This window comes from Drosophila miranda, chromosome 3 (genome assembly GCF_003369915.1).
Source record: "Drosophila miranda strain MSH22 chromosome 3, D.miranda_PacBio2.1, whole genome shotgun sequence".
Taxonomy (NCBI): domain Eukaryota; kingdom Metazoa; phylum Arthropoda; class Insecta; order Diptera; family Drosophilidae; genus Drosophila; species Drosophila miranda.
Genome location: NC_046676.1, coordinates 15,502,477 through 15,526,919, shown reverse-complemented (window position 1 = coordinate 15,526,919; position 24,443 = coordinate 15,502,477). Strand labels below are relative to the sequence as shown.

General features: G+C 47.7%; 2 protein-coding genes across 6 annotated transcripts; one reads left to right on the top strand and one right to left on the bottom strand.

The window, feature by feature from the left end:
• Positions 1-93: 93 nt before the first annotated feature.
• LOC117188448 lies at positions 94-1,265 on the top strand. 2 transcript variants are annotated; one of them, XM_033392338.1, is made up of 3 exons: positions 94-667; positions 749-875; positions 1,090-1,265. In XM_033392338.1, the coding sequence occupies exons 1-3, from the start codon at positions 213-215 to the stop codon at positions 1,102-1,104; spliced, it is 597 nt and encodes a 198-aa protein (XP_033248229.1). In that variant the 5' UTR covers positions 94-212; the 3' UTR covers positions 1,105-1,265. The 2 variants fall into 2 exon arrangements, with proteins under 2 accessions (XP_033248229.1, XP_033248228.1); XM_033392337.1 differs by having other exon boundaries at positions 95-667; positions 749-1,265.
• Positions 1,266-1,269: 4 nt separating this feature from the next.
• LOC108160417 lies at positions 1,270-24,443 on the bottom strand. 4 transcript variants are annotated; one of them, XM_017294414.2, is made up of 5 exons: positions 23,828-24,443; positions 23,488-23,589; positions 14,092-14,582; positions 8,326-10,447; positions 1,270-1,818 (listed from the first exon to the last, which is right to left on the bottom strand). In XM_017294414.2, the coding sequence occupies exons 3-5, from the start codon at positions 14,535-14,537 to the stop codon at positions 1,615-1,617; spliced, it is 2,772 nt and encodes a 923-aa protein (XP_017149903.1). In that variant the 5' UTR covers positions 14,538-14,582; positions 23,488-23,589; positions 23,828-24,443; the 3' UTR covers positions 1,270-1,614. The 4 variants fall into 4 exon arrangements, with proteins under 4 accessions (XP_017149903.1, XP_017149902.1, XP_017149904.1 ...); XM_017294413.2 differs by having other exon boundaries at positions 24,318-24,443; XM_017294415.2 differs by having other exon boundaries at positions 23,493-23,589; positions 24,318-24,443.

Sequence of the window (24,443 nt, the reverse complement as noted above, 5' to 3'; positions counted from 1 at the left end):
CTTCTTCTTTTTGTCATTTTTGAAAAATACCGTAGGATTTCCATCCCTGGTAGATTCCACAACAGTAGTTCATGAACTTGGTTTATGAACCCCCTTACCTTTGCGATTCCAGTCGGTCTGGCAAGTTACAGCAAAATCAAAACATCAGAAATTTTAAAACGTCATAGTTGCTTGTATCCAATTTCGATAGAATAACAATAAGATAAGAACAAATGTACTTCCGGGGATCTTCCATCGCGGCCACAGCTATCTGGTTGTTTGTGCTGATGTTGGTGCAACAGCAGAGTGACGCAGCAGTGTCGGCAGCATCCACGAATGGCACAAAGCCCGTTCCGATATCGGAGCTAGGTGCACCGGCTGCAATTCCGAAAGCGGTAAAGTCAGATGATGCAGTGCCCGTGCCCAATCAAAAGGATGCTGATGTCATCATTGCTGAGAAGCCTGCGCTAACTTTGAAGGAACAACCCAAGGAGCCAGAGCGGCCAGCTGACCCAAAATCTCGGGCCGAGCCCAAGTTATCGCCATCCTCCAGTTTGCCTGTGGAGGATGTTCGCATCGAGCACTCTAGCATGGGCAATGAAATGGATTTTCCGGGACAAGCCGTCGTCTACGTTCTGGTGGCAATAACAAGTTCCGCCATTTTTCTACTTGTGTTGCGTGTCTATCGGTGAGTAGTGGGGCCGTCCGCGAAGATGGCTTATCAGCGCACATGATTTTATTAAACTGAACTGAAAATTTCCCTATATAGAATGCGATTAACACGAGCAGAGCGCAAATATGGGGTACAAGGCGACAGGGCCAATCAAGAGCTAACACCACTTCCCATGGCCATCGAGGATGTCAACAGCGACGAGGAGGACCACACCGTGTTCGAGGTCAATCGCCAGAATATACGTATATTATGAAACAGCTAACACAAGAACACGGCAAACAGATATTTGGTCGCCACACCATTCTCAACACTTCTCAGCAAACTTGCCTTCTTAGCTGGTCTCATTGGAGAATTACGTCTTAGTCGCTAGCTAACTATGCAAATTGCCTGATTCCCTACTTGGTAACAACTAAGTTTTCTGTAACTTTCTCCCACAGTTGGTTCCAATTTAACGAATCAAAAGAAAAAAAACCATTTGTGATAACTTTAACGATATATGAATATGTCTGTAAGAATATATTGTAGAAGACAGACGCTGAAGCGCTGAAAGCATGGCAATCTCGTTCTACGGATGCTTTCTCCAATAAATGTTATATTAAATGTACTGCACAAAGATCTGTTGTGGTATTCTGTTTATTCTCGACACTCTCATAAGACTCATAGACGCACAATTATACTTAAAACTTCTACGAATTATATAAGCTTAATGGTAAATTTGACAAACGCTAGGTTGGGATAGTACATACATACATACATGCAATTGACAGCTCTGTTTACTTACAGAAAGAAATGCACTCGCGGCTTAAACAACTAAGATCACATAAATAATTTATTAACAATACTGCGGCTGTCCTGCCAGACCAGGAAGGAAGCTAACATTAGGACTAATATTAAATTTGAGTTTCGCTAACATTTGTTTTTGTTTTTGTTGGCACTGTAATTAGTTCGTTTACAATATATCATCAGATCATGCTGCCGAACATGCGTTTGCCGCGGGTCAACACCAAGCTGACGACCATGACGGTCAGCAGAAAGAAGACCAGACTTAGAAATGTGGTGATGAAGCGACATCTTTGGCGGAATTTCTTCTCCTTTTCCATTTTCAATCGCAGTTGCTCAGCGCGCGGCAGATCGAGCGTAAAGTCGGATTCGGGTCGTGAGGATGGCTGTAAGTACAAAAAATATAAATTTGATTAGGATTCGTCAGGCTTACACATATGTACATACATGTATGTATGTATGTACATGTGTGTTTCCCGTTGTTTTTTTTCGCATTCCTCACATCCTCCCCTTCCTTTTTCTCATTTAATTATGCAAAAAGTTAGTGTGGCTCGCAATTAAGTTCATTAATTTTGGACGTTATGAGCGTTTCGGGTTTCGGTTTCTATTTACATATGTAAATCGTCGGCCATCACCATCGCCGGACCCTGAATGATTGTTTTGACATTGATCATGATCATATTCGTTGACTGCATTTGTTCCTATGTGGTGTGCATACATACATATGTACATATGTAAATGGAGATGGGGGCTCATCTGATTTATTTGTGTGATTTTTCAGGTCATTGGCTAAGTGCGGCCGCAAAACGCTTAGCCATAACTCATGGCACAAGCATCTCCGCGATCGCAAATATTTGCAGTCCAACAAGGCGTGGCGTGGCACCACCCAGACATACTACAATAAATAATAAAAAGGGCTTCAACGCACAAAAATCTGACCCACTGAGCTTTTTGATGTCTTCGCATCTCCATTTTCTCGCTCCCTCTTTGTATTGCCGCCGTCTTGCATCTCTCTTTTAGCGACACAACCTTGAAATCTTTTCAGTAACAGCGAAAAAAAGAGCAAAGCACATATGTATGAAACACAGCACAGCGTTAACAGTTTTTGTTGCTGTCGTCGTTTTTGTTTCTTTTTGCTGATTCTCGCTAAACACGTTAAAAGTTACGAAACACTTTTGGAAATTTCACTTAGTCAGGTGCAATCATCACGGAGGTGGGATTGAGAATCCGGTATCCTTCGCAACGGCACATGGATCAACTTGTCATAACTGCAAAACTCTTCCACTATAAGGTGGATATATCGAAAATGCCATCACTTGACGGAGGGGAGGGGGCACATATTAAGAAACTTCCTGAGTGGAAACACTGTAAAAGTTACATCAGAAGTATTAGAGGGCCAGGGACGGCAACATCCTGCAATCAAGACTAATTTATGTACATATGTATGTATGTATGTACTTTGGTTTTCAGACGCATATCGAATTCCGAAGATATTCCGCGTCTGAGTGAAAGCTGCGCATGCGCAATGTGGTCATTAAAAGGGCATTCAAGTGTAATTTTGTGTGTATTTAAACTTTAAAGTGCTTTCGACACTAACACCATTCACACTCAGGGCTTTTGCGCCTGTATGCGGGTGTGTGTGTGTAATTGAGCCGTAGTTGGCCTGCCAAATCTGTGCAAACTTTTTTTTTTTTTTTTCGTATTTCTTTGCATTTTATTGTGATTGTGACTGGTTTTTTGTGCTTCACTGCTGCATTGTTTTCGGTTTCGGGTGATCATTTCTTTTTCGAGCGCACACACACGTACGGCGGGCGATAGGAAAGGAGAAATTGAAATGAAACCACTTTGCGGTAAATTTAGCTGCCTTCCGGCTTCTTTGCTCTCCCTTTTGATGCTTGTCTGAGGTTAGTGATGCTGTTCAAAGTCGTGTTGTTGCTAATACACACAAACGCACGCATACACATGCATACATACATACGTATTATTACCTCTGCTGTGCTGTTTATCGGGCGAAGTACTTTGAAAAGGCACAGACGTAATCGGTAAACAAGAGGGGGAGACCAGCTGCGAAGACCGAGGCATTTAATACCCTTGCTAGGCCATGGTTCCCTTTGGCAGCTAATTTATATAGTCATTGGATATGTATTAAATTGGGCGGAACTTTTTAAAATAGTATGCACAGAATCGACAAAGGCTGCAAAAAGATTCCGGAATTCATAGTATCGTCTGAAAGGGTACCAACATAGGCGCTGATGACGCGGCATGGATGTTACCGCATTCCAACATTTGCATCTCTCTCCTTCTCTCTCGCTCTGCGTGTGTATTCGTGTGTAACGGCTTTATGAAGTGCAATTGTTACGAAGAAGAAAAAGTTATGGAAAAGGAGAAGAGTGGGGGGCCCGATGTGGATGAATGAATGAATGAATATTGAATAAATTGATTGATTTTCACGCCCGCCCCAGCCCAAAACACAGACGAAGCTAATTTGCAAATGATGCCAGACGCACACACACGCACATGCACACGCAATAAATAATAAATTAAATAATAAAATAAATAAAAAACGACGAACTCAACATTCGCTTAACATATGCAAAACGATGTGAAATCTTGCGATGGTGGCTACAGGGTGTAAATTCCCGCTTTGGCCGGCCTTGAAATACTCGGCCGCCCCATATTTGGGGCCATGTTTTTGGGTGTGCGCTAAGTCCGAGAAGAAAATGCATCGTTTAATGTGCCGCACACGTTTTTCACTGACATTGAAAACGCCCCTTTTCCCCCGATCCCCTCATTTCGGCCATTTGCTCTGGCTGTGGCTCTGTCTCTGGCTGGAAGTTGGCCAAGTTTTATGCTGTACTACCAACACGACGCGATAGAGATGGAGTACATCAGGTTTGACAAATTACTCCGAGAGAAAACTACATTTTAACACGTCCGCAAACAGATCGCCCCTGCACTCTGTCTTTCAACGAGGGTGATTGTGGGGGAATCCATATTTCTGCTCACGTCTCGGCCATGGAGATCTCTGATCCGATGCCATAATTAGCTACAATATCTGGTGTTATCTCCTCTGAAAGGCATCACATGAAGAGGTATTTCTGCCACTTTTTCCAGCATTCCCCAAGAGTACCTATGCAATTTCGCACTAGAAGTACTCAACAGATCTCTGAAGAATTTGTTGTGTGGTAATTTTTCTGGGTATTATCTCTCCCTTTTCTTTTCACGATCCACACAGGTTTTGTACAGGAAGCATAGCTCACTAGCTCCAAGAGTAACTATCTTTAGTACCTAATACCTTTAGTACCTATCAAGAGTACTTATCTTTTCGTTTGGGTACTATTAATTTTAATTGTATATCAATTCCCCATTAAAAGGATATTTTAAAGTATTGTTTTGATATTTGAATGGAACTTGCAAGTGTATAGAATATATACGTGAAGATCGTTTATTTTTCCAGCGCCTGCTCACCATTTTTCAGCCAACTTTTCACAGATCCACGCTTTCTGCAGCCAGCAGCGAACCGAACTGAACTGATCTGATCGAATCGGAGATCCATCCATCCCCAGGTGAATGTCTTCATAGGCGGGATATCTGTACGGGTTTTGTTTTGTTTCCCCCACTTAGCAGATCTTCGCTAACTCGGCTGAAGTGTGGCAATACGTCCACGAGCAGGGATTTAATTCAATTAGTTTTTATGCAGAGCATGAGCGGAACATTTATGCAATTGCAAATGAATTTTCTTCTGCCATTCTGCTTTGCAGTGCATTGGAAAAGCGCTGCAGCTGAGGCGTCAGGTGGATAGCTGTCCACCAGTTGAGTCACCTCACAGGGGCGGCTGCGGCTGCGGCTGCTGCTGCAACTATTGCTGGGGCGTGGTAGAATTGCAAAATTCCAGTGGCAGCATAATTATCTCAGACATTTGTGGCAGTCGCCTCGACTAATGACTGCCTTTTCTCAATGGTTGAACACGGCGTATGAGTAATGGGAGGAAATTTGATCACATAATTGGCGCTGCCGCGGCCACAGCTACAGCTCCAGCTACAGCTACAGCTTCCGTGGAAGTAGTGCCCTGCCGGGGCCATGATAGCCCACTTATGTTTATATAAGCCTCGGCCCCCGTGGCTGCCAATGAAAAAGCCAGCTCGAATTTCTGGCCAAAAGGCTGCCATCGGACAAATGCAAATGGCAATCGGAGCAAGGCGCCGCACCCGGCCAAAGAAGGTTGACAAAATCCATGACCAAACGTTTTGGCCTGCTCTTGAGACCAGCGCCAGGCTGCGTTCGGGTGTTGGCAACAAATGGAAATTGCCATAACCCAGTTCGGGACAGGCTGCTGCCCACCGGCAAGGGGCTGTGCAGCAGCAGCAGCAGTAGCAGCAGCAGCAGCAGCAGCAGCAGCAAATGCGACGCCGATGGCGATTGCAACACTTTGTGGCAGGCACTTCTATGCTCGCACAAACGCGTGCAGCGTCCAGTTTGGGACGCAGTTGCCTTACATTTCGCTCCGCTTCGATTTCGGTTTTCTGTTTTCTGTTTTCTGTTTTCGTTTTGCAGTTTCATTTTCGTTTTCATTTTCATTTTCATTTTGGCATTCATGGCTGTAAACTTGTTTTCGTTTTCGCTGCCGGCCATTTGCCGTGGGACGAGTTTCGAGCTGCCACCCCAGGGAGGGAGGGTGCGGGAGCGCTAGGGGGTCCGCAGGCGGAGGGGCAGCTTCTGTTTTGCGAGAAGCTCGTTTCGGCATCTTCCTTTCCTGCTGCATTAAGTCGAGCAAACGTCCTTAAAGGTCACCGGAGTTGTAGGGCAACTGTGCGACTGGCACCGGTTTCGAGTTTGGGCCTGGCTATGATGCTGCGATGCCGCAGCCTCTGTCGCTGTCGCTCTCGCTCTCGCTCTCGCTGTTGCTGTTGCTGCCTCTTGCCACTTGTTGCATGCCTTTTTCTGGTTATCGCGGACACAATCGATGGCCAATTAAGTGACCAGTCAGTTGGCAAGATGCGGCCGCTTAACGGAATTTAAAGGTTAACTGGTACAGTGGTCGAGTCGCTTAACTGTTTGATCCGCACTACGGCCCAATACCGCGAGTAAAATGGCCCCAAGTTCAAATCGGTCGTGCGCTGCCTGCCTAGCCGGCCAGCACTCACACTAGAGATAATAGATCGGATCGCTCGGTGAATGCAAAATGCTGTTAAGGTGAATAAACCCTAATTGAATGGCGATTCGCCCGCAGCCCTGCCCCAAGCGGCGCGCTATTGAAAGTGAAAACTCATTTGGATTCGCGTCTCGCGTTTCGAGTGCGTTTGAATGGCGCCCCAAAGCTGGCCCGAGATACATTCGATTCCCGGCTACGGATATTGCATCACTGACTTGGCCGTAGAACGGAAACCAAACTTGGTAGCGGTCTGTCGCTTGACTTGAATGATATTAACGCGATTCTCCCTAAGCCTACCTGAACAAACTAAGGTTCCTGAGTGGAGGAACCTCATGGGATAGCTCTGATATACAGCATAGAACTCTAAGCTTTTATTTACAGTGTGCAAGACCTGCCATTAAACAAAGTTATCTTTGCTCTCAGTTTTCATTCAGTTTTTGACTGAGCATCATCGAGATTTATGACTTAATCTGGCATTAACTGAAGAGCCATAGAATCAGAAGCAAGGCAACAGCTTCGCGTCGAGTGGTGCATCCAACATTAGATGTAATTATGGAGCTTTGAGAACAGCCAGAACCCCCTCCCCACCACTCGCTGTGTGGAACAGTAGCCTCCGTGGCACGCCACACAATTAATCATATTGCCATATGGAAGGGGCCCCGACTATGGTGATCTTATCGCGCATGTCGCCTGCCGCATAATAAAGCCCCCGGCGAGTGCCGGTGATGAGTATGCGAGTGGCGTCAATGCTACGACATCCGCCGGGGGCCGATGATGTTCTTGCTGCCTGGCACTGCCGCCGCCAGTGCGGGGGTGTTCGAGAGCTGGGGACGCTCACGAAGCACTACCAAAATGGCTCGGATCGCGGCCAAGGATGAGGTTGAACAACTGTTTGCACGAACGGCTGCCGGGGCTCCCAGCTGAATTGCACTTGGCTCAGAATCAGAATTTGAGTCAGTATCGGAATTGGGGGCCTAATGAGCAGCGCATCTTGGCTCATGCAAATCGCTGTTCGATCGGCTGTGAATTATTGTGATAGTTTATCCAATTTTCGTGGGGCTGGCCGACCTCGGGCTGCAGCTCCGCTTGGCTGCAATTAGCCCGACTAAGGCATTAATCATACGCCTTGTTCGCCGACCAGCTCATAATTATCTCTGCAAGACAGCGGGGGGCGCCGGTCGGCTGATCTACATTTGGCTATTATTTCGAAACGCACTTGACCCAAGCCGTCTCTATATCATTATATTTATACGTACGAGTCTGTATGATGATGAAAGGCACTACAGCACATTCAGCGAGAAAGGCTCGGAAAGAAACACCTAAGCATTTGCAAAAAAAACGAAGGATATCGTTCAAGAAAATCAAACCATACTCAATTCCCTTCGCAGTAGATTTTCTGTCTCGCTATGAATAATTCAGTGAACGGAAGTTGGCATCAAATTCAATTGAAATAAAAATCAAATTAAATTCTCATCAATTACTTCACACGACTCGGAGTGGAGGGAATTTTTCGTGGAATTGTAATGAGATCGCACGAATCTCCCTGCTCTGATGCTCAAATAAATATTGATTGGGGCCACTTTATCTTTATTCAATTGCAGCAGCCTTCATTACTTGAATTATCTAATATTTCGCAATGAATTAGTACTCGTGGAATGTTAGGTGATTCGTAGATGCAAAGAGATGCTCTCTAGTAACCAGGAAAACCCATTGAATTTACAAAATGTTCCCCAATACTCACGTAGGACAGTGTGGGCTGGGGGCTGCTGATGACTAGTTCGCCTCCGCCCCGCTGCTTGCCGAGGAGCGACTGGTGCAGGCGGTTGGTGCCATAGTACATCTCCCAGATGCTCGGCTTCTTTCGGTGCCACTCGGCGAAGCTGTCCCGATCGCCCTTGCCGGCTCCGGAGCCCCCGCCCAGAGCGTCCTCCTGGCTGGCACCTCCGCTGGAGCCAGCGCCGGAGAGGATGGGCTTGTGGAAGGTGAGGTTACGCTGCAACTGGGTAACCACCATGGTGCCTGGCAGCGACGGGGGATGAAGGGCCTCCAGCTCCAGCTGAGGCGTCGAGGCGGGCGTCGGCGTGGCACTGTGAGAGAGGGACGTGGTCTCGATGTAGCACTCGGCTGTGGGGAAGACCTCGGTGATGGACTTTCGCTTCATTTTGAAGTTGGGATCGCTGGCACAGCGGATGGTCATGATCTGCTCGCGGACGCTGAGGGGCCGGCCGCTGGCCGAGATCAGGACCCCGTCGTGCACTGCCTCGTACGCGTTCAGGTGCAGCAGGTCCGCGCAGCTTCGCCTCCGCTCCAGGGCGTTCTGCAGGCGGACCACGTGCTGCTGCCGGCCCAGGCCGCTGCACAGCTGGCGCAGATCCCTCTCGCTGTGTTGGTTCATGCGCTGCAGGTAGGACTCCAGCTCCTGCTTCAGCGTGTGGATCATGCCCTCCAGCTCCTTGGGTATGTCCGGCGGGGGTGTGCGTGTGGGTGCGGGCGTGGCCGAGGGCGAGGGCGTGGCACGCGACAGGAGGCGTATCTTGTCGCGGACGTCTTCGAGGAGCTCGCGGGTGCTCTGGAAGTGCAGCTGGTCCTCGTAGCGCTTCACAAACCTCTCCTCGATGACGGGGGCTTGGCCGGCCGCCGCCTCGCTCTCCACGCGGTAGGCGTCCTCCGGGCAGGAGTTGATGTATTTGGCACACTTGTAGTTGTTCTCCTCCAGCTGCTCGTCGCTGAGGAAGCTCGGATTGTCGATTCCCCGCCCCGACTTGGCCTTGGTCTTGCGGTTGAGATTGGTCTGGGATTGGGATTGCGATGGGGGCTTCGGATCGAGCAGAAAGGCGTCCAGATCGATGTCCAGCAGAGAATCGTCCACCAATTGCTGCTGCTGCTGCTCCATGATGGTCGGCAGCTGGTTGTAGACCCTCAGCTTTTCGCTAATGTCCAGTGGGTGTGGGAGTGGGGGCAGAGCCAGGGGTGGGGCATCGGGCGCCTGCATGAAGGACACAACCTGCTCCTGGGCAAACAGGCGAGGAAAGGTCTTCAGGTGGCGGTCCAGGTTCTCAATGCTCGTCTCCAGGATGCGCAATTTGTCGCTGTAGTGCGGCAGCATCTGCTCCAGCTTGTGCCCCTCCTCCTCCGTCTTCTCGAGGTCGTTGACTCCTGCTGAATGGAACTCTTCGATGGCAGCTCCGGTGGCTGCATCTTGCATGTCCAAGCGCTGGCTCTTCACTGTGGACAACTTTTCCGATGCTGCAGTGGCAGCAGCAGCAGCAGCAGCAGCAACTGGAGGCAGTGGCAATGGCAATGGGGCTGCTGTATCTTTGGCGGCCACTTTCCTCGGCAGCTGGAGTTGCGGCCGCAGCCGCTGCCTGGCGGCCACACTCTTCATCTTCTCCTGCTCCTCTCCGGCGGCGTCTAGGATGTCTATGACCGGTTCGCAATAGATGTGCTCGTCCAGCGAATAAGTGGAACACACATTGGAGCTGTAATAACCGGATGAGCCGCTTTTGTCCGTCGAATAATGCGAGCCACCGCCGCCACCTCCTCCTCCGACTCCACTCCTAACAGCTGCGTCTGGTGCTGCTGCTGCTGCTGCTGCTGTGGATGTTGCAGATGTCGCTGATGTTGCCGCTGCTGCAGAGGCTGGGAGTCCAGAGTCCGTGGAATGCGTGCTGCTGACATTGGAGGCAATCGAGCACTTCTTGCTGCGCTCCACTCCCGTCGTGGACCCTGGCATCCCGTGCGCCTTGTCGTGTCCGATTCCATGCCCCATTTTATGGGCTATTCCGCTGCCAGTACCATTCCCACTCCCAATCGCAGTCCCATTCTTCGAGAGCGTCGTCAATGGCATTGAAGTTGTCGCCGCACTGCAGAAACAGAGAGACAGGAAAAGAAAATCAGTGAAAAATGCTTCAATGAAAGGGAAAACCCGCGTTGGAAAGTGGTTTCGCTCGCTGTTGGTTTTTCGCAATTGCAGTTTTGTTTACGTTTCGTCAAAGCTGCCAAACAGAAAGCGAAAACTGGTTAACTAGGTTAGTGGCTCTGCCGAAGTTTTCCATTTTCTGTCGCATTGGTTTTTTGGGGGCATGCAAATGACGAGTGGCACATCGAAAAAGCTACCCTAAAAAATTCGTAAGAAAATCAGGAAAGAGCTCCGAATAGCTGATACCCCCACAAATACTGGGCAGATCTCAAGAGATGATCATAGATGTATTATATTTGAATATTCAGGATAGATGTCCTGTAATCTCGAGTTCCAATGGCAAAGCCCGACTTGATGCAGTCAGATTTATATAGCTTTAATAGCTGAGAGCATGGATTTATTTGGAAATTGTCCTTAAAAATGTTTACAAAGCACCAAGGAATCCCTAGAGTTCGTTGGTCACTGCGTTCTTTCGAATATCTCAGGCAAAAACTTCTAGTTCTGGCCGCTCTGCCAGCAACAGAAGCGACACACAGCCGAAAAACAAATATCAAATTTAGAAATTCAACATACAAATTCGATTTCAATTGAAATAAACTCGTTCTAAACAGGATTTCGGCTTCAGTTACTGTTGCAAATCTCATTCGCATTCGCGTTCGCTCTTTTTTTTGCCTAACTGTAAAGTTACTGCTTCGGACTACTTCTCGGATTGTTCAAGAGCTTGTGTGTGTGTCTGGGGTTTGAGCAAACTTTTCGTTGCACCATGAAATGCGGCTGATGATGTGGTGGAGCCGCGACAGGAGTAATGGAAAATCAGAGGAAAATGCAGCGGAAACTCGAATTGAATGGCGGGGAGGAAGCGTGACTTGGGGATTGGGGACCACAGAAATTATTTGCTTTGGTCTGCATGTGTTCACAAGTTATTTAAGAGATCTGAAATGCTCTGCTGATTGTTCAACAATATCTTGGAAGAATCTGCATGAAAAGCTTCGTTTACATCATCTACAGTCACTCTTTGGTGTTTTCTTTTTGGGTTTATGTTGGATAGATTGATTCTAGTCTTGAAAGATGTTCAAATGGTGATAGATTACCCTCATCTTGGCAGTATACTGATAAGTCGCACTGCATTTGCATTTTTGTTGGGGTTTCGGTACGTTCGGTGCGGTGGCCTGGCGCCAGTGGCAATGCTTTAATAACTCACTTACGATCGCTAACAAGCCCCCAGTATCGGTTCTACATACATACATATATGCACTCTGTGCTCTGTGCGATCGGCACTAGGTCAGCGCCTGGCTTTTGGCCATGCTCAAGAGTTGCGCAATAACGGTTTTGGCCGTGTTGCCGTGCCGCTGCTGCTGGCTATTGGTGTTTGTTCTTGAATGGCTCGGTCGCGGTGCGTTACGCACCCAAAACACTGATAGCTTTCGTCGGTCAGTTGCTCTTTTTTGGGTTTCTCTACACATTCGACTGATATTTGGTTGCATGTTAACCGATGCGTTGCAAATTTGCTGGCAGCAGCAGCAGCAGAAGGCGGCAGGCGGCAGGCGGCAGGCAGGCGCAAGGTTAGCCTCAGATTCGGTTCCATCGTATCGGCCCGGCAAGAGCATGAAATATTTTGCAATCTTTGGATAGTGCGAGTATATGTTTATTTTGTTTGTTCGAACTGTGTTAATTAAAATGTTCAGCCTCGTTTGCATGCACGGAACCCACTGCCGGACAGACAGACAGACGAACGGACGGACGGACGGCGCAGCCGTTAGTAAATAATTTTGTGTGGCCGTTAATTGTTGTTGACTTGTTGCCAAGACAAATTACACTTGCCTCAAGTTTGGGGTCTGACTTGGTTTTGCTGCAGTGCCCGAATAACGACCATCCATCCAGCAACTTCTTATGTATCGTATGTACGTACGTATATCTGGCTATCAATTGCACATCAATCAAAGCGATTGAATCGCTGATTGCTTGAGATGGATGTTTGCTGTGCGAGTGGACGGTTTGACTAAACGCTGACCTTGGCATAGCTGGGGCCATAAACTACAGATATAACTATGGCCTAGACGGGCATTGGCTCAAATATTGAATACAAATTAGCGACGATCAGCGACGATCAGCGATCAGCGTCGCCACAATTGATGGCTAACTATGATCTAACTGCACCGATGATGGCCGATCGGACAATGGAATCGGCATTTGGAGAAGGTCGGATTCGAAGAGCTACTGTGCGAAACTCGTGCCTCGCCTCTCCCTAGGCCTGTGGCACATACATACCACACTGTATCCACTACGTGAGTTGTTGATCAAAATAGTTATAGCACCAACGTGGCCCGCCTGCCAATGGTCTTTCGACTAGAGCTGGGGATTGGGAAAGGGCTCGGGGAGTGACTAATTTGGGTTAAACCCCACCACGTATCGGCCGGCATATAATTGCATTGACCTTGGGTGGGAAAACTCTTGGCATTTGTTCAGCTCTCTCCTTGATTCGGCTACTACGCATACCTTATCATGATTACCATATTCTGAGACAGACCAAACACTAAATAAAAATATAAAAAAACAAGTTGCAAATCCGACTATCTGCCAATTAATGGAAATTGCTGTCAATACGCGGCACGACTCTAGGCATCTGTTTCTATATATTGTACACACTATACGTATAAACTGAAGTATTTATTGTATATTTTTGAGAGATATTTGAAGCCCAAACTGGCTTCAAGCGCTGACCTTCAGCGAATCGAAGATCTTGAGCCGGTGGCTTCTTTAGTTTCAATTAATAAACGTAATTGTTGCAGCTGTCTGCAGTTGTTGTCTCGGCAGTGGCGATGCTGCTGCTGCTGTCGCTGCTGCTGCTGCTGACCGCCATCAAGTGGCAGCTCCTCCGAAACAACAAAATCCACATGCATACAGAGAGGAAAAAGAGGTGAAGGCTGACAACAGGCGCCAAAAACCGCATTGCTGCTGCTGCAGCAGCAACCACTTGAACTTCAGACATAATTTACATAGCTGCCGCTGCTGCTGCCGCTGCTGCTGCTGTTGCTGCCCCTGCGTCATCTGCAGGTTGCCTCATCTGTTCGAGTCGTGACCGAGAACCATCTCTGGCAATCATAATCCCCATTTAGGGCCACACTCTGCCGGTGATTGTAATCGCCGCTTTAATGCCCTGCTAATTGCCGTGGAACAACATCATTACAAAATATCTGTGGCTGCTTGTGCTGCTGCTGCTTGCTGTTGCACCTTCATTGAGCCATGAAGTGTTGCACTTCATGCCCAACAAATACGATTTGAGATATGCTCTTGACGGGTCTTGGGTTTTCTCTGGGCCTCTCCGTCCCTCCTCACAAGGTCGTTATCGGAATGTTGAAGGCTGCTGCATTATGCAGCATATTCGGGGCTTATTGCCTGCCTCTCAGTGCATGCACAGAGAGAAATTATGGGTTTTGCTGCTCTCGAGGGGAACAAAGAAATAATCCCGTGCTTTGGTAGAGATTCTTGAAGGTTGGTAAAATTCTCTGCTATTTTAGTGTTTAAATAATCCTATTACGCCTAGAATTAATTCTTCAGCTGCTTTGCTTTATTCTTGGCTCTACTCACCTCTGATACTTGAGCATGGCTCGGGGGAGGAGAAAGTTATCGTTGCTAGACGACGCCACCAATCCTGCGGCCATTCCGCCAGCAGCTGAAGGCGTTCCCTCGGCAACGGCTCCTGTGGCTCCCCCGACTGCCGCCGCCCCGCCGGGGCGTCCAAAGAATGCCCCCAGGCGGTGCAAGTAGGCGAACTTGGGGGCTCCAACCGGATCGTGTGGCACCGAGTAGCGACCGCTGCTGCTGCTGCTTCTGCTCCTGCTCCGGCTTCTGCCAGCCGCCTCGCCATCGTCCTCGTCGTAGGGCAGCACCTCGATTGCATCAAAGTCGTAGGAGTTGAAGTAGGCCTGCTCCCGGGTGCGCTTCACCTGGGCCGCCTCCGTCACATGGTCGGCGGATATGTCTGTGGGGGCCTTGTTGCTCGCCGTCGCCCCCGAGCTCTTGCAGATGGGCATGGCTGTGGCTGCCTCTCAGTGTCCCAGCCCTGGCTGCGTGGTTGCCTGCAACAGAAATGCGAATTCAATTATCATTTATGTACGTTCCGTCCAGCAGCTTGCACAATTTTATGTTTACGGCTTTTTACTATTAGCGACACGAATGCATCCGCTCGGCACCACCGACACTGGAACTGGAGCTGGAACTGAAGGTTGAACTGGGACTGCGACTAAAACTGGTTTCCTGTTGGCACAGAATCCATTTGATTTTGTTGTCTTTTGGATGGATGCAAAAGTGTTTTTGCCCGGCTCATGACTATGCATTAATTAGCCGAAAAGGGCTTTCGCAATTGCATAATTTTCCAGCGGGTGCCAGAGAGAGAGTGCCAGAGTCCCGGGGGAGTGCCTCGGTCTTCTCTAATAATAATTTATGAGGCAACATTTCCAAATGCCAACAAATTGTGGTCCCATCCCCAACCGACTTCGCACTCTCTCTCAAAGGCTGCATGGTCGGCGGGTCGTTATGTCCATGATCGATGGATAAGTGCTGGACGGACACCAGCTACGGCGCCGACAGCTTCATCATCATCCACTTGGGGTGTGGATGGGGATGGGGATGGGGGCTGGGACTCTACTCTACTGTTAGCTCATCGTCGTGCATAATGTTCCGCGTTATCGCCAAATAGCGCCAAAGTGCAGGCTGCAGATTGGAGTGGGATTGCAGTTGCTGGTGGGGCAATCACAGAGATGGCAGTTGATGGGGAAAATAATGCATGGTTCAGACTCCCACGAGTAATTCCTGTTGCAGTAGAAGTACGAGTTATACTCCATTAACCTCCGAAATAATCCCTGGAATCTGTCTGCACTTACATAAGCTCCCCGGACTCTGAGATGTTTACCCTTTCTATTGTAGCTGCCCCTTCCTGAGGTCAGTCCGCCCTCTGTACTGCCACTTTCTTGCACAACTTTTGTTGGGAGTTTTCTTGCCAACTCTGCGGTGAGCGGTCGCCTCATTTGATGGATTTCTGTGGCAGCTGCAGCCTTAATCATACTCATAATGCTCGTTGTAATGTCGGATTGTCGGATTAGTCGTTGATCGTGTTACCATATGCTGGCGATGGTGCTGGTGCTGATGACATGCCAGGCCGTGCCGTGCACATGTGTGCCACGGTCATGCCGACAATCGAGCGTTGAGTTTTTCTAGTTCTGTTGGCCACAGTGACAACTCGGAGTCTTCTGTCCCCTCTCGGAGGGAGGCGGAGAAGCGGAGAAGCGGAGAAGCAGGGCAGAGCTGAATTGCAGTGTAAAACCATTAATGACAGTTGGCAACATCAAACGCTCAGATGGTTTCCGTTGCAGGCGGCATGAAAGGTCTGCTGATTGCAGTCGCACAGACAGACAATATCAAATTGGAGCAGTCCGTCAAGACGGCTGGGGGCAAGTGATGATGACACAAACAATCATCCATCCCTCTCATGTGAAGCAATCCAAACGCAGTTGCTGTTGGGGGCCACAGATTCGCTTTCCATATCATAGTCTTTGCGATGCAAATTCTGCATACATTTGTACAAACTTTTTAGTAAGAGAATTTATTTTGATACGGATGAGAAGAGACGCCATGCTGTTGACTGGAAATCGATGGCGGCCTGCTGGCCAAACAATTGAGTGCTCGAGTGGCCCGCAGCACTCGAGTTATGGAAATGCGAATAAAAATACGAGTATAGACGTGAGACGTGAGACGTGAAGGTTTTATTTATAGTTTCAGCACTTCAATCAGACTGCCTGCGGTGGCTTTTGATATTTTAATGAGTCAATTGCCTGGCACTAAATGCTGAAGACGAATTCGGATCAGAATTGGAATTTGAGTCGGAATCGGAATCGGAATGGGGATCTCGGTCTGGAGCCGGTGGCTGAATTTGAATGCGGCGCTTGGCGTTGCCATGTGCCGGGTCTGCCTTGACGGATTTGCCATGAATACATCACCGCCGACGGCCGGACAAAAGACTGGAGCGACAAACGCGGACTGGATTGCCCAAGGCGGGGCCAGCAGATCCGAAAAGAAATCTTCATAAATGAGGCAGCGGCGGCCGACCAACAGCCACAAAAATCGCGGATCTGCATTGTTTTCCCGTCGCATGGCGAAATCGCTTTTGCCAACGACTGAATGATGCTAATTTACACTGCCCTACGCCGCACTAGACTGCAAAAACCACAATCATCAGCGACGGGCGACGGGCGACGGGCGACGCCTCCGACCGGCGTGCGGCAACTTCAAACTGCATTTGCCGTGTGCCACGTAACTGGAAAACTGCTGGCAGAAGGCCGAAAATACGGCCCTAACACACAATGACTCGGCCAAAATGTGGTTGCAGCTGGCTGAAGCTGCATCTTCAAGCCGCAAGTTGGCTAAAAAAAACCAGAGGGTAGCCGGCCCTGGCCGAAGCTTTGAATACCCTTTAGGGAATTGCTGAAAAGTACACAGCCGTGGTCATTCCTATAGACCACTCAAGAGATAGAATCTTTTAAACTTTTAAGGACATCAATTCGTCTTTTCAAGCCCTTCCGGACGGGGAAGGGCCTACCCTCTTGCAGGGTATTAACCACACAAAACCACAAGCAGAGCTAATGCTCAAACAATACGCTTTCTGTTCAGGTTTTCCCTCAATCGATTGCCAAACAAAGCAGTCTCGGGATATCTGAATGATCTACTCCAAGAAGACGAGCCCCAGGCTCTTAGAAAAACTGAACAAAGAGCTTACTTATCGTACAATATATCCCATATCCTAGCGTTGGTTTAGCAGCTTTGACTTGCGGAAAAGGTCACAGTTGCCACAAGTCGAGATGTTTGTGCAAGAGCTGCGTTCCTCTCGCTTTTGGAGCGGGTCCAGGCCCCAGTTATAGTATTTTAACGCGTTTTACCCTCAACTCTTCATTAAACTAGAGGTTGTGTAGTGCCCGGCCCTCCATGGCCAGGGGATAGTAGCTTTTGGATAGTTCACGCCTCGTTGCACCCACGCTACCTGCCACAAATCCACAACCACTCCGATTGTCGGCGCCTGTCATTGAGACTGCCCCATCTGTGGTTGGCCCTGTCGCAAAAGTCTCTAATTAGTTGCCCGTCGCTCTCCAAGAGACATTTTGCAACACAGATTACGGTGGGTTGGCGGCAATTAATGCAATTAATGCCTGCGCTGGCCACCGCGCCGAGTCGCACTAATGTCGCCTCATAACTGCAATTCAGGGCGGTAAAAACGCACTGGGTTAATGCTAATTGCACACACATTAGGCCCTTTACCCACGCCGGCTATCTAATTAAGGCCCTTTGGCGGTCTTCTGGAGGCCTTGCAGCAAGCCTTCAACTGGAACTGGAACTGAAATCGGGGCAGAAGGGAGGCTTTGCTGATCTGAAGATGGTTGATCTTTCTTCTCTGATAGTTGCATCTAAGGGTTCTTCTACATCCACATCTCTTACGAAACGCCACGTGCTGATGGATAAATAATTTCTCCACCCCCCACAAAGTATCTCCCCAGCAGCCGAGTGCTGCGAGTACTATTAAATTGTGATTTAGCCAAGTGTGAGCCATCAAATGAATGCGCATAAATTAGGTAACCAGTGAGCTGGGCAGCAGGGCAGCAGGAGAGCAGGTGAGCAGAAGCGGAGTAGGTCCGTACTCCCCGTCCAGCTCGAATAAGTTGTAAAATTTAACGAGCATAATTAAGTGCAGGCCATAGGAGGCGGGGGGAGGCATGGGGAGGCATGGGGAGGCATGGGAAGGCGGGAGGCGTTACCCACTCTTCTGGCCAATAAATCGCAACTGCCGGGCACTGGCGAGTGGCGGTCGAAGCAGTCAGAGATTATGTAAATGGCCCACAGCCGTGGAACATTGGAGCACTGTCCGTGGATAGTATTTCTGGGCACCGCTCTGGGTAGAATGGCGTCTTTCGTGTTGACAATAGATAACGCTGCGAGCTGTAAATTTATGCTAAGCCGAACTCTGACCTTGTGCCCCAGAGACAACACTTGAGTTTTGTTCTTCTTCTGCCCCTCATTGATTGCAGTAATCAGCCAGAGGTTGTTTGTTTGTTGTTTGTTTGATTATTCGGAGGAGAACGTTGGATTTCGATTAACCTTGTCTGGCTCTTGCCGCATTGAACACCAGCGACCGTCAGCGGCGAGACGCTCTAAAATTCGTCGAATAACAAGCAGAAGCGCTCTGGCTCCAAAAATAGAATGGTCCGATACTACGATACATCCACACAGAGATACTCGTACTACACGTGCCTCAGAGTATGTGTGCTCTGTAATTACGGATGCATATGAAGAGGAACTCCGCTTTTCGAGTGCTCCACTGCCGTATGCAGCTTTGGCTCCAGTTCCAGCCATAGTTAATCCCGCCATGCGGTGCAGTGAAGCGGCAAGCTCTTGACTTACCCACTGCCACTCCCGGCCCCGCCTACTCTCACTCTCCGCCACACAACCACACAACCACCCACCCACCCATCCACTCACACTTTTCCATACTCCCGCCTCTGCCCGCTTTCCTCTGCACTTTTCCTTTGGCTTATTCAAAGCAGAGCTATAGTTAATCTGGTTGTTTTTCCTGCTGCAGCCGTTTCCAATTTCACAACTTTCGCTCTCTTCGGGCGACTCTCCGCCGAGAGCTTTTCCCTGGCAACCGAAATTATTTCGGCTTAAATTGTCAATCCGCATTCATTTTTGAGGATCAACATAAAAAGCTACAGCACAAAGTAATTATTTCGTATTTTTTCGAGTTTTTTTACAACGACCTTCTATGCGATTCCCATCCATCCGTGGATGGATACTTTAGTGGTTTTATATGGATGTTAATTCATTTTAGTTTAGATTAAAAAGTATCTTTTCAAAATGTTATAAGGCCAAAGAAGCAGGGACTTGGACAAGTACTTTTTCCTAAGATGAGAAACATTTACAGCTAAATCCTCATCTTTGAGGAGAAGAGAGGACTTGCAGTGGCAGCTTAAACTAGTTTTTCCTCTAGTTTTTCCCTCAAAGAGCCATTGAAACCGATGTTCAGCAGCACAAACGCGGCCCGAGATGAATGTTGCCTGCTGGGGCGACTTTGCGGCATGTTTCCTCTGATACATTTGTACGAGTATCCATCCATATGTACTTGCCACACATGCCTCCCACGCCACTTGACACATGGCAATTGTAAAGCGGGGAGGGAAGGCGTCGGGGCTGGGTAGGATTGAGGATTGAGGATTGAGGCAAGTGTGCAAACAGCATGTACAAAGCTGCCAAAACATGTTGAGACCTCATCTCCGAGCACAAAAGCTCAAACCAGACATGTAATCAAAGTTTGGGGCTTAAGGAACTTAGGGCTGTTAAGCCCCGAGGATAACAGATTAGTTCCCATCGTTCCTTGATAGCTTCTTGATATTGCAGTTTGATGTTAATCATAATTGCTGGGTCTTAAGGATTTCTTGCCTAAGAGTCTCTTCGGAAACGTATCCTCTTTGATCTGAAACCTGTCGCGTCTTGACTGTGGATGCTTATTATCTTTATAGGGTCTAAGATGCTTCTATATTCGTGCCCAACTATTACAATCGCCTCTGGAGGGTGCTCCCCATACATCTTTTGGCATTGTCCATCGGTGCTGCTGCTGTTGAAGGCAAAACAAAACGCTTGAAGAGGTGTCAGTGCCAGTGCCAGCCATATTCATTTGAATACACTCATATGCATAATCCCATTCGTGCTCGCATCCATATCTCGTCAGCAGTCAAGGTCAATGGTGATTCGTGGCAGAGTGACCGTTTGACATTTTGACACAAATAAGCTGTCAAAACGGAATCACAGCAGAGGCAGTGGTGGAGGTAGAGCCAGTGGCAGTGGCAGAGTCAGCGGTAGCAACAAGTGTGTGGCAGCAACAAGTGCAATTCGTCGACTCTGAACTTGAAATGTTGTGCAAGGCAATCATTCAGTGTGTGGTGGGGGCGGTGGCGGTGGCGGTGGCGGTGGCGGTGGGGCCGGACATCCGTGACTTTGGGGGCAGGCGGAGAATTACATATTAAATGCAGACAATGGAAAGCGGGAAACCCGAAAATTGGACAAGAGCAAACCAGTCGGCTGCCAATTAGTGTTGCATTTGTTCGGCCTGCATGTTGATGCGGCGCCCCGCCACAAGTGCAAATCTTGCAACAATTTACAGCAAATGCCCCAATATATGCATTTCCATTTTCATTTGCATTTGCATTTGCGTGATTTAATTTTCCAGCTCGTGTATTCGTTCGCTGGGCCTGCGGCATGTTAATGTGCTCAAAAACGGGTTTATGGCACTTGGCCAGAGAGCGCCATTATGATGGAAATTATGATGGACCCATAATCGTAATAGGGGTTTTGGGTTCAAGTCTGTCCGCTGCCGTTCATTGTTCGGCCATTGTGCGGCGCCGTGGTCCAAATTGAAACAATTAAGACAATTTAAATCAATTGAAAGCTGATATATCGATGTCACCGGATGCCATGAACTTGAAAAATTACCATTTAATTCGCCAGCTCAATGCGTTTGCTTTTTTCCTTCTCTTATGCGAGTATTAATACGATTTTAATGGGTCTCGGTCTCGGTCGCGGTCTCGACTCCTGACTTCGATCCAAACTCGATTATACGAATGCTAATGGCTGGATGGCACATCGAGTGTTTTGTTTCAGTTCTGACATTCTTTTTTCTTGATTGGAGAACAACTAAAAAAAAGTAAAAGGAAAACCAAACACTAATAAATTATGCCTGGCGCATATCTGTCCTGCCCTGCTTAATTCCCCCCAGACAGTCGTAGATTACAATATCTGAATAAATGATCAGACATGCCAAGAAAGCGATCATTTGTCAGCCCTCTGGCACGTCACAGCTGTACTTGGGCTGATATATTCGCCGGATCTGAGGCCTTCCTTAGCCGGACCCAAGAATCCGCAGAGCTCTTTATTTATCGTATTTTCGTTTGTATTTAAAATGTTTGTTTCATATTTGAATTTCGCTTGGAAACATGTTTTGGAACCAGGTTCTTTCCGTCCATGCTTATCACTCCTGACTCTGACTGGTTTATCTGTGTTTTGGCCCGCTGGCAATTCCGGTTCGACGAACCTTTCACTTATGGACGCTCTGCGAATTCCACAAGCTGTTAAATATTCTTGAGATCGTGACAAAGATGAGTTCGGGTCTAGATCTGATCTACTGTCTTTGGGTGGGGTTTGTTGGGGTTTCTCCCACACCATCACAACAGCTGTGGCAGTAGCCAAATGGTGTCCGTGTCCCCGGCCATCGGTCACCTGATGGCACATCTCATTTATTTGTGGTTTCCATTGAGCAATGAAATGCTAAAACCGCATCATGAAATTGAAATATTTATTTGCCTACTTTTAATAATGTGTGCGCTGGTCGGCTTTGAATGAAATATTAATTACAGTTTTTCGAACGGGGAGAAAGAGCGGAGGTGGAGGATGGGTTGGGTGTCTGTGCATTGTCAATGACCGCATTTGTATATTAATTATTTGAGTTTGTTGCCTCATTAATTTGGCCAAAGTAACACCCACCCACAACTGTTTTGCTGTAAGCCATCTGGCTTTTATCTCTCTCTCTCTCTCTCTCTCTCTTCGTCTCTCTCTGTCTTCGTCTCTCTCTGTCTTCGTCTCTCTTTTCTATTTATAGATGCTTATATTTGCCAGAGATGCGCCTTGTGTCGTAATACTCATGCATTCATCGTGAAATGCGATGATTGATTGTCAGCCATCGTTCGGAGGAGGTTCAGCCGTAAATGGAACAGTTGGAAAACCATTTAACGACAGACAAACAAATTTCCAAATAAAGTTGTAAATGGTGCATACAGAGCCACCCCACCCTACCCCACCCCACCCACTATACGCCAGATGTATGTATCTAGAAATAGCAGCAACGGAAGAAGAGCCAGTGGCCTCGTAGCATTAGATATTATCCAATTTCAGCTTCTTTTTTTTTAGCAGCTGTGTTTGCGTATATATTTAGTATTTGTTCAAAATTTACTTTTAATGGATTTCCCATTTCTTCCTCTGCTTTGTTCCATTCAACAGGTTTCGCAAAAGAGACAAACTTGTTAGGGGCTTTCGATGACGCTTAGTCGAGCAATTAATGCAAGAAACTTAGTGGGAGTGGGAGGCAGGCCGAGGAATAAACCTAGTCACACATATCCATTCGATGAATCAATTTACAACCAATATGGAGTGGCTGCTCGAATGGTTCTGAGCTAATGAATTACTTCCACCTGACGTGCCACTACCAATTGGGTCGGATGTCTCTTCGCAAGTCCCCAATTTGGTGGCTGGACAGCAGAATGTGTTCGATTATTTGGTGTGACGGGAATTTCTATTTATGATTAGGAAAAAACCCGAAACAGACCTCACCAAAATACCAATTAAAGGCTTCGCAAAATTAAGTCATCAGCTGAATGATTGGCCAATCGCAGGTCGCATCAGGTTTCCTGTGAAGATTGAAATCCACCATTTCAATTTATTTGCCATTGAATTTGTTGAAATTCGTCCTATATATTGTATTTGTTGAAATGCTTTTTGGCACCCACTCGAAGGTCTCTCTGTGGATTACCAGGGATGCTGAACCCTGGAAAAAGTATACTCGTACTTCTAGGGTATTCTCGAGCTTCGGCTTGCCCTTTTCTCCATTTACGAGTGCCATTAAAGGCCAGGAAAATATTAAATTGGTTTCGGTCTGCGCCTGTGTCTGGTTCTCTGGGTCTCTGTTCTGCGTCTATGTTCTATTTGCTGGTAATCCTTATCTAATTTATGCAAATTCCGTATCGGTTTAATGACACAATAGACGCCGTGGGGCGCACGATTTGCGGCGACTAATTCGTTTGATTGTAATTAGTTGTAATTGGTTTATGTTAATTGCTTTGCGTCCGTCCGTGTCCATCCGTCCGTCCGTCCGTCCATCTGTTAAATAAAACTTACCTCACCCGAGCACTTTAAACTGTGACCAAAGTTGTTCCTTTTCCGATGATATTGTTTCTGCTCGCGTTGCATAAATGTTTGGCGGCTTTGCACATAAAAAAGCTAACAGTCGGTGAAACAGAAATTGGTTAACAACAATTGCATTAATGTTTGGGTTTCAATTGCCAAATACACAGAGAGAAACGCACACATATGAATGTACACCACACTGGACGGACACTCGGAGAAAACTTGAATGCAAAACGAGCGGCGCGGCGGCGACAACTTGTTCGAAAAAAGTCAAATGGTCAAGTAGACGCCGCCGTCGAATGGAGTTGATTAAAAAAATTGTGTAAAATACCGCCAGACGATGCGTCGTCGCGCCAGGCCCCGGACAAAAGCTATTTTAAAGTTTTTTAATTTCTGTCTCTTCTTCGGCAGCGTTATGTTTTATCATCTGTGATCTTTTTTTGGAGGGAAAAACAAAACCCAAAATCCACGGCAGACAAAATAAAACGAAAAGCCCACAAATATTGCAGCAGAAGATGAGCAAAGCGCACGCCAAAAATCAAACTTATGCAATTTCTTTTTGTTTATTCCCAATTTCTGCTTCTGCACTTCTCTCTCCCCGCCTTCTTTCGCCTTCTTTCGCCTCTTTCTTTCTTCGTGCGGCTCTCACACAATCTTTCTGGCTGCGCCTTTTGTTATTGCTGTTTAATGCACTTTTTTCACACACACAACATTGCAGTTTCGCAGCTCTGGAGATCTGCACGAAGTCGTGTCAGAATTTCATATCGGCTGCTCTGTTATTCCTATACTATATTGTATTATCTCCCAGTGCCGTGAACCACCTTCTTATAGCGACGATGCGCGGCTGCGTGGAACACCACAAAAAAAAAGCACAAGCGACGCCGACCGACAAGTAACCGACACAACCAACGACGTGAACGAGTTAAAAGAAACTGGCAACGAACGCT

Excerpts from the sequence above, each read along its gene's own strand:
- LOC117188448 (XM_033392337.1), top strand. The coding sequence starts at position 213 with ATGTACTTCCGGGGATCTTCCATCGCGGCCACAGCTATCTGGTTGTTT. Across the intron at positions 668-748 it reads CTTGTGTTGCGTGTCTATCG|AATGCGATTAACACGAGCAG; the intron begins GTGAGTAGTGGG and ends TTCCCTATATAG.
- LOC108160417 (XM_017294414.2), bottom strand. The coding sequence starts at position 14,537 with ATGCCCATCTGCAAGAGCTCGGGGGCGACGGCGAGCAACAAGGCCCCC. Across the intron at positions 10,448-14,091 it reads GCCATGCTCAAGTATCAGAG|TGCGGCGACAACTTCAATGC; the intron begins GTGAGTAGAGCC and ends CTGTTTCTGCAG. Across the intron at positions 1,819-8,325 it reads CCCAGCCCACACTGTCCTAC|CCATCCTCACGACCCGAATC; the intron begins GTGAGTATTGGG and ends TTGTACTTACAG.